The sequence below is a fragment of the Triticum aestivum genome, chromosome 7D, assembly GCF_018294505.1.
Source record: "Triticum aestivum cultivar Chinese Spring chromosome 7D, IWGSC CS RefSeq v2.1, whole genome shotgun sequence".
Classification (NCBI taxonomy): Eukaryota; Viridiplantae; Streptophyta; class Magnoliopsida; order Poales; family Poaceae; genus Triticum; species Triticum aestivum.
Window position 1 is genome coordinate 177657 of NC_057814.1, and position 10035 is coordinate 187691.

General features: G+C 45.9%; 1 protein-coding gene and 1 long non-coding RNA gene across 2 annotated transcripts in view; both read left to right on the forward strand.

The window, feature by feature from the left end:
- Positions 1 to 4298: 4298 nt before the first annotated feature.
- LOC123163781 (uncharacterized) lies at positions 4299 to 4987 on the forward strand. Its single transcript, XR_006481991.1, has 2 exons — positions 4299 to 4726; positions 4822 to 4987. It is a non-coding gene; the product is annotated as an uncharacterized lncRNA (long non-coding RNA).
- Positions 4988 to 8948: 3961 nt separating this feature from the next.
- Positions 8949 to 10035, forward strand: part of LOC123169929 (uncharacterized) — a 17734-nt gene continuing 16647 nt past the window's right edge. Inside the window, exons 1-2 of the mRNA XM_044587777.1 lie at positions 8949 to 9033; positions 9217 to 9387. Coding sequence (XP_044443712.1) covers positions 9231 to 9387 — 157 coding nt within the window. The 5' untranslated portion in view covers positions 8949 to 9033; positions 9217 to 9230. The remainder of the gene's footprint in view (positions 9034 to 9216; positions 9388 to 10035) is intronic.

Consider the following 10035-nt stretch of genomic DNA (forward strand, 5'->3'; position numbering starts at 1 on the left):
CAGTCAGCTCACGTCTCGTCTTCGCGCTGAGTTCGCCATCAAGGACTTGGGTCCTTTGCACTACTTCCTCGGTGTTGAGGTGGTGCGCCGTCCGGATGGCTTCTTTCTTCATCAGCGGAAGTACGCTCATGAGCTCCTGGAGCGCGCTGGCATGCTTAACTGCAAGCCCGCCGCTACGCCTGTTGATACGAAGGCCAAGCTTTCTGCCATGGATGGTTCTCCTGCTTCGGATGCTGCTTTTTACCGGTCTATCGTTGGTGCTCTCGAGTACCTCACTCTGACTCGACCAGAGATCCAGTATGCCGTGCAGCAGGTGTGTCTCCATATGCATGCTCCTCGGGACGTTTACTGGGCCGCTGTCAAGCGGATTCTCCGCTATGTCTGTGGCACTATGGATCTTGGCGTCACGCTTCACGCCTCCGCCGACACCGCCCTCACCGCCTACTCCGATGCAGACTGGGCGGGCTGCCCCGACACTCGTCGCTCCACCTCGGGCTATTGTGTCTACCTTGGACCTTCACTCATCTCGTGGTCGTCCAAGCGGTAGCCTACGGTCTCTCGTTCCAGTGCTGAGGCTAAGTATCGTGCGGTGGCCAACGTCGTCGCCGAGTGTTCGTAGCTTCGCCAGCTGCTTCAGGAGCTCTCTTGCCCTGCCGACCGTGCCACGGTGGTCTACTGCGACAACGTCTCGGCGGTCTACCTCTCCGCTAACCCGGTGCATCATCGACGGACCAAGCATATTGAGTTGGATATTCATTTTGTTCGGGAACGGATGGCCCTTGGCCATATTCGTGTTTTACACGTCCCTACTTCCCAACAATTTGCAGATATCATGACCAAGGGCTTGCCTACGGCGTCATTTGAGGAGTTTCGGTCCAGTCTTTGTGTCAGCAGCGGTGCCGCTTCGACTGCAGGGGGGTGCTGAGTATATGTATTGTGCATATCTGTGTATTGGGCCCACCTCCTAGTTGTCTTGTATAGTTGAGGTCGTGGCCCACTCCTGTACATCATATATACGTGCTTTTGCACCCGAGGAATACAACACGTAATTCCCACAACATACATTTTCTACCATGCCAAAAACGGCTGTCAACAGCCATTTTATTTTTAGCCCAAGAAACGTTGCCAAATGAGCACCAGGAATGCGGCACTGAAGCCACGAGGTAAATCCTACCTTTCTCTCTCATAAAAAGGTAAATACCTTAGGGCAAACTGACACACACACGGGGATCTCCTGGGGGAGGCCCAATTGTGGGTTTTCAGCCGGGGTTTTGTTGACGGTATTTTGTTTCTTTTTCGTTTTTTCCAGTTTAGGCCACGTTCTTCCTGTTTCTGTTTGGTTTTTCCGGTTTTCCCATGGATTCCCTTTTTTCATCCGCCATTTTATTTTCATTTTTTCATTTTTCATTTTTAGTAAAAAATACATTTTCATGCGTGTATAAAATTTATTTCCCGAATACACGATGATTTTTTTAAAAATACACGGTGAATATTTTTCAATACACGAAGAACATTTTATAAATTTCCATGCATTTAGAAAACCATGTAGTTTAAAAAACACATTCATGTAATTTTTTAAAATGTTAATGTAACTAAAAAAATGTTCAAATATAAGAACTTTTAAAAAGTATTCATGCAATTTTAAAAATGTTCTTGTAACTAAAAAGATGTTCAAATATATGTCCTTTAAAAGGTAGTCGTGTAATTTTAAAAATGTTCATGTAGTTTTTTTAAAGTATTCAAATAATTTTAGAAATATATTTACTCATTTAAAAAAGGTTGTGTAACTAAAAAAAGTTCAACTTTATGACAAAAAAAAGACTCAACAACCGTAAAAAACCGAAGAAAAGAAAAAAATCACTTGAAAAGGTTTTTTTAGTCTTGAAAAGGTGGCTCCCTAGGATCGGTCACAGCGTGAGACGCGACTGGGCCGGCCAAATTAGTGGCGCATGTGCGCGTGGCCGACTATATCACGCACTAACTAACTGTCACATAAGAGGACCCTTGTTTCTAGCGAGACATAGGGCAAGCTTTGCTTGCGCAGCGATCACATATGGACCGGTATATGGTCCATTAAACAAATAGAATTTGTTTTTTGTGTATAAAGATTAAAAAATGCTTTTATTTTAAAATTTTCCACCTATGATTATGTTTATAAAAAATATGTACATATTAAACAAATCTGTCATTTATATTTTTTATATTTTTAAAATATTTATTATAATTTAGAAGAAGTATTCATGTAAAAAAATTCCACCTATGATTCTTGTGTTTTTATAAAAATGATCTTGTCTATAAGAAATTGTTCATGTATTTTAAAAGAGATGCTCATGTGTTGCAAAGTTGTTCACATGTATCTCATAGAAAATATTCAACAAAATTCTATGAAAACTTATAAATACAACAGAGAATAGAAAAACAAAATAAATGAAAGTGACAAAAGAAAAAAAACAAATTAGCATTGAACCAAGTAGTTACGTGGGCCGCCCAGCCCCAAGTAGGTATGTGGTATATGGGCCGTCCGCTCGTACGACTTTATAGTTCCATTATTATTATTTTGTCATAGATCTTGGCTCTTGAACAGTTGGTATGAATCATGGAAGAACATTACGATGCAAAATAGGAAGTTACTATTCGACGCAACTTTGGAAGACATTGTTTTCACATTTGGTTGTACCGATGGTTCTTGTTTTTTTTTGTCCGTTTCATTTTTCTGATTTGTAAGTATTCAATGAAATCAGATCGTTTATGTAAGAGGAAAGGTGAAGAAAAAATGGCACTTATGTATTCGTACTTACCTGCTGAAACTAGTAATTAATAAGAGAAAAAACTATTTTTCTAGAACCATGCGTTCCTTGCTGTGGCTGTTTCTATCTACGTCATTATGTAGGTAACTTTTGCCGATTAATTCTTAAGAGAGTGTAGGACCGCTGGCGACAGAATTGCACACATGAAAACATTGTGGTAACTACAAACTGAGTGTAGCTCAGATGATTAGATTCTTTATGGTGAAACTAGTCCACGTGAGTTCAAATCCTTTATGTTGGCGTTTGTGTTTCTAGAACAAAAAACATTGCAGTAACTATTCCTGCCAGTTACGGAAAACATATACTGAGAAATGGCATGGCACTGATGTTCCTTTTTTGTCAGATTATACAGAAGTGTTCCTCCGCCGACCACCAATGACCGATTAACCATTGTCGCACCGGATTGCTATTATTATGCGTTTATAATTAGCTTAACAACTGAATTAATGCTACATTCTATGGCCACAACCATTGTTAGAAGGTTACGTCAATACCAAAAACTTAACCCTTGAGAAACTACTCACTAAACAACCACAGCATGTATCTGTAGCAGCGGTTGTGATGCCCCTTTGGTACGTGTCCCACTCCCGCCTAGCCCGAGCTGTATCTGCATGCATGTTCTCCGACATCATTATTGTCGAATAATTGATTTCCCCTTCGAGAGGTACAGCACACACGGATCGCCCATGGTTAGGATGCCGAGCCAGGACAAGACACGTCCTTAGATTCTACTAGGACACAACAGCGGTTTGTATCGTACGTACCATCGTTCTTTTGCCCGTACAACGGTGGTTACAGGCCGCTGGAGTTTTAAGGATGGGCACGTGCACGTACGTCTGAGGAGTTGGTGTACACTTTTCGTCACGTACCGCGCATCGGTTTGGCCATTCTGCGGGGCGCCTTCCTCCCATGCTGGAGATTCATCCCGTGATCCAGCAATAGGGGAGATGCTCCTTGGCAAGGTTGTGCAGCTCAGTTTACCTAGAGACATGTAGTGCAAATAATACACTCAGAATGTGAGACAGATCCAGGGCGCATGTAATCTTGTTGTCTCTTGTCTCTATTGACACCATGAGGACAAGAAAAGGAGCTTTATTTTCTAAAATTTACCGAGTGCCCAACAAAAAAAACCTAGGCAAACTGGACCCGCTCTAACAGATAGATACTTATCGAGGAAACACAAAGAAACGAGCCATGTCCGCACAATACCCTCTGGAGGCAATCGAGAACGAGAATCTTGAACCAGTAAACCGTTCCACATGCTCGTTCGTCCACGTCGAAATCGCCGAGACATGTCGCAACACTGGCACAAAAGATCTCTGTCCAATTCCGGCTGAAAAGTATCGGGTAGAACAAGCCCAGGGCTGGCCCTAAGGGGGGGCAGGAGGGGCGGCCGCCCCGGGCCCCCAGTGTCCAGGGGCCCCCATCTAGGTACGTACGTAGGCCTACGACGAGCGGATGTCGCAGTCAGCTAGCTAGCCCACGCCCGGAGCTGTCGAAGCTACGCGCTAGCCCTACGTACGCTGGGCAGGCAGTCACCGTACGCAGCTTGGTAATCCACGCACGAGCACATCCACTCCTTCGGTGAGGGCCCCTGTGGTCATAGGCTCGTACGAGTTGATTGCGTGACGCCCGTCCAGTTTCCTAATTCCCATCTAATTCCGAGATCCGATTGTGAGTTCACGTCTTCGAGTATCCCCCAGCCACGATCATCATCTCTGGACGCGAACGCGAGTCGCTATTTCATGGATGAACTCTGTTCTTCCATCTCTACTCCAGGCCAGCGCCAGATTGCGCCATCACCCAGCACGCACACGCTCATGCACATCGCCGAGCGCATGCCGCAGACGCATATACATATCGCGTCATCGCCAAGCGCCGGATCAGACAATAACCAGCAGCGATTCAACCGATCCAAGGTATTATCATATTCATGATTTTAAATCGCAGCAGAAAAGGCCGCATTGCGGCACAATCGCCGCTGAAAAGTTGCCCTGCGATGATTTGCATGCAGGCCAAAATCGCGGGAGATCACCGGCGATTGCAGGAGATCATGCTGATTTAGGCTAAAATTTTGATGCAAATTTGGCTGACGCAATTTCCTTTCTCCGGCCATTTTAATAGGTGATCATTATCACTTTGTTTATTGCTAATTAAGTAATTTATCTTCGTCAACATGATGCATGGCTTTTACTGTCAAACTTTTCATGCAAATTTGTTTATTTTCAGCATTGTGTGTATAAACTATATATCATAGTATCAATCTTGCTTTTAGATTTATTATAAAAAATACAGACAGCAATACTACTATAATTGTTGTGTTGCTTATGTTATGGCCCCTATATCCGCACACAAAATATATAATAAGGGCCCCCGAGCTGCCCCTGAGCTTTATTTTCGCCCCGGGCCCCTAAAAACTCAGGACCGGCCCTGAACAAGCCGCAGCGCCCTGGGATTCGAGGCTCAGACAGCGACGGCAGCGGTGGGTGGCGAGATAAAAACCGGAACGGTAACTGACAAGGTTGACGGACTCGAGCTGAGGTCAAGCTGGAGATAAGGCGTGAGAATTTCAGATTAGATGCAGGTGTGTGGACGTGATGACGCTGTAAAACTGGTCATCTATTTTACGGGGTATCTTAGTCATTTTGTCTTGCTATTAAAGGAAATTTTATCCTTAATCTCGCCTCATCTAATCATAACCACGTCAACCATGGCATCCTTCCAGTCTCAACCTGGCATCCTCGCCGCCTATTCCCCATGCCTAGCTAGTTAATCTTTCACGTTTCACGCAGGCCTGGCTGCAGCACGACAACCAGTCCACACTCCACACATATCTACAGCTTCATCATTAGGAACGAACAGAGAGTAGATCCATTACTATATATGCCTGCTACGACTGCTTGGCATGTACTGTATTGTTTGGTGCATGGATAGATCGATACTTGTGTTTGCCATGAATTATGTTCAGGCTGTCAATACCAAACGCCATATCAAGACTGAAGAAAATGGTTTCGACAGTGCCATCACCAGATCAGCATCGTCGGACGCCGCGGCGTCACCACACATAGAGACTCGCGTTAAATGACACAGACAAAGCTATCATTTTACCCTTCAAGCCGTAGTAGTTGGAAACATGAAACTTAGCATAGTGTCATTATATGATCCCTAGAGGCTATAATAAAAATTTGAAAAGGTTTCGCAAAAGTTATGACGTACCCTTAGGGATGAAAATGGAGTGGAAACTTTCCGCTTTCCGGAGGAAAAATGGAAACGGAGGGGAAATATGAAAACGCAAACGAAATTTGCAAAACGGAAATGGAAATGGAATTTTTTATGCGGAAACGGAAATAAAAACGGAACGGTGTTTTCCGGTGGAACAGACGTGAAAACGGAACTTTCCGTTTCCATATGGAATTTCGTTTTTACTATAGGCCTATGGCTGCTTTGTAGCCCAACCATCAAACAATACACAATGAGCAGAATGGATCATTTGAGGCCCAACTTCTACTACCACACATGCACTCAACTAGACCCTATAAGCAATTGTCCAGTACTAATACAATACTAAGCTAAGTTGCTAAGATAATCATATTATTTTGTAGCCATGTTAAAAATTCATTAAACTTGTTTGTTTTTGTGTGTATTTCTCTATGATTCAAGGGATTTTTAAGTTCCGTCACCAGCGAGCAGGAGTTGCGGGGCAAGGGGCGCGTGGTGGAGCTGCCGTGCGGGCTCGCGTTGAGGTCCTACATCACCGTCAACGCCACGCCCATGCCGTGCGCCCTGAGCGGAACCCTAAGAACCGCGCCGGCGGCGGCCATTTATTTTAATTCTGCTCAACCCTTTGCTGAGTGCGACACTCGGCAGAGCACCGTGACACGTGGGGCCAGCCCCGTTCGGTCCGTACCGTCTATGCCATTAGTTTGCTGAATACACTTTTTTTGCACTCGCCAAAGGTTTGCCAAGGTGCTTACTGAGTAACCGTGGAAAAGAACCCGGCAAAATTAATTTTGCTGGCAGGGTTCAGCTGAGTCATGTTTGCCGAGAGCAGAACTCGGCAAAGTGTTTGCCAAGTCCCCAAATCCGTGGGTGTAGAGTAGTACTCTGAATTAGATTGTTGATGTACAAATCGTTAGATTAGAAGGAATAGACGGTCCAATTAAGTTTAGGAGTACCATTTGATTTTTTAACCCCAACAGCTAAAAATTCTTGCGCGAAGTGGGAATAGACCCCGTGACCTCGCTGTAGAAGGGTACGCGCATTTCCACCACGCCAAGGGCTAACTTACGTTAACACAAGCATACGTACGTTATTTGCTACTATCTTAGCATTTAAATTCAAATTCGTTCAAATTCTTTCGGGCGGTAGGCCCATTTTTGGTAGCCCGCGGAAGGGCCAGAAACCGGTCAGTTTCCGGATTTCTCGACCGAAAAAAAACCTTGCTACCGACTGGTACCTTCTTGCTAGCCAGATCCCGGTCGTGAGGGTGCCTAAGAGCATCTCCAACAGCTGCCCTATTATTGGGCACAGGATGTTTTTAGGGCACGAAGTGGCAAAAAAATCCTCCAACAGCAGCCCAATACCAAAAATTTTGCAAATTTTTTGGGCAGCCCAAAAAAGAGGCTCTGCATGCCGCAAATAGGTGGCACTCGGGCGGCTGCCGCAAAAACGCAAGGCTGCCGTAAATCGCCCGCGCACAGCCGTTTTTCACCCGCCTCTAGCCGGAAACCCCCTAATCCGCGCACCCGCTGCCGCCGCCGCTTCAGATCCGCCGCCGCTCCGCCGCCCGCCCCAAAGTATATCCCTACCCCACTGCCCCTCTTCAGGCCGCCCGCGGCCCTCGCCGCTCCGCCGCCTGCCCCGATTTGGCTTCCGCCCTTGTCGCGGCCGTCGCCGTAGTGGCCATGGCCGCTCGGCTGTGCCCCTACGTGGTGGCCTAGCGGCCGCCGGACCTCCACAGCCAGTCGCCCCACCGCCGCGGCCGAGCGGAGGTCCAGCGACATTTGGGCAGCAACGGCGCGGTGTCTCCGAGTTCCGGACGCATAGCCACCGTCCGCACGTCGAGGGAGCACTTCTGGTGGCCGTTGCCCACCCCCTCCCGGCAGCCGCAAGCCACCGACGACTCGCAGGCCGAATTTCTCCTGCTCGCACACTAGGTGTTCGACGAAATATCTACGAAGGTAAAAAGAAAAAAAATCTATGTTTGTTTCCTTTGTGTGCTAAACTTTGTTGTTGAGCTTCATGAACAATTTATGTTGTGGATTTGATGAACTATGTAATAATTTGCTGAACTATGCAATAATTTATAGTTTGTTTGAAATTCATTTGAGATGCATTTGTGTGCAATATGTATATGCAAATTGTGGTTCGGCTGCGTTCCGGCTGCCCAAATTTTTTTTCCACCAACTTTTCATGCCCTAGAATAGGGCAGCTATTGGAGATGCTCTAAGGCCGCCAATTCCACTAGAGAAAATATCAAAAGCAGGTTGAGAATCTCGCCGCCCCGCCTCCTAGTAATGGTCGGATCTAAACTCAAGTTCATTAACTTTGTTGAACTACGCACCCCAAGCATGGTCTCAAGAAGCAATTAAGAATTACTAGATGAGTTCTTCCTATCTTCATAGTTCAAACCAAAGTGTCTTTCACCGTCTCAACTCTCAACGGATGATGGTTCTATAAAAACCAGAGTTCAAACCAAAGTTTCTTTTGCTATTCACCATCAGAATTACCGTGGGCAATTAACGGGGCACCCAAATGTTTGTCCATATGGAATGCATACAACTTTACTTGACCAAGAAAAGCAAGAAATGAATCGTGACCGCAGAATACGTTCTAAAAGCACGGTATAATTACTACAAGTTGAAACGCATTTGGAAACGGGCAAACCGTTGCCTGTGTGCCGAATCTTGTCAGTACTGAAACCTCCGCAGCAGCGCAGAAGATACATTAATTGTCTGGTATAGACAAGCAGTACGTAGACGTGTGGCAACAATATTGTCCAACTCAAGAAGCGGTAAGAAACAAGAGACTTCCCAAGTGGTGGAAGGTACTCGAGGACTACTAGTCTGGACAGCCGTCAAGATAAGGCGTGTGTGGCGCAAACCTGCTGTAAAAACTGCATTTAAACCGCCGGGGCCTGAGCCAGCTGAGCATCAAAATCCAAGTACAAACCACCGGCAAAGCCAAGCTGCCGTTTTGTGCGCTCCTGTCGAGCTGAGCTGCAGAGGTACGCAATTGTAAATTTCTCATGTTATTTTTATGCGGTTAGTAGCCTTACTATCACTTTAGTTGTGGGCACACGGGATGCCTAGATCCTCGGCGAATTCGATAGCACTTTACGTTCTGCCGTGTGGTTCCGCCGGTGAACATGATAAGTAAGCAGCCCTGTTTGTGCTTTATATTTTTGCAGGTAGAACGGGGCTCATGTCTGAGCAATCCGTGAAACTCAACATGCTAATTCTGCTGGCGTTTCTGCTGCTGTCTTATGGAGCTGGCAATGTCCGTTGCTCAACTGTTCATGCGAACATCACAGACATTCTCTCGTTGCTCCAATTCAAAAGGTCCACCCACGATCCAACAGGTGCCTTGATGAACTGGAACCGAAGCATCCATTGCTGCAACTGGAATGGTGTCATATGCAGCTCACTGAAACCAGGGCGGGTTGCGGCTTTGGAACTCCCTGGCCAAAACTTGTCGGGTCAACTCAACCCTTCTCTTGGGAACATAACGTTCCTTAAGGTCCTGAATTTGTCCTTCAATGACTTCTCCGGCCAGTTACCTCCTCTGAACCAGTTCCATGAGCTGATCAAACTTGACCTGAGCTCCAATTCATTCCAAGGGATAATCCCTGATTCACCCACAAATTGTTCGAACCTAAAGCTCCTGTATTTGTCCTTCAATGACTTCTCCGGCCAGTTACCTCCTCTGAACCAGTTCCATGAGCTGATCAAACTTGACCTGAGCTCCAATTCATTCCAAGGGATAATCCCTGATTCACCCACAAATTGTTCGAACCTAAAGGTCCTGAATTTGTCCTTCAATGACTTCTCCGGCCAGTTACCTCCTCTGAACCAGTTCCATGAGCTGATCAAACTTGACCTGAGCTCCAATTCATTCCAAGGGATAATCCCTGATTCACCCACAAATTGTTCGAACCTAAAGGTCCTGAATTTGTCCTTCAATGACTTCTCCGGTCAGTTACCTCCTCTTGAACCAGTTCCATGAGCTG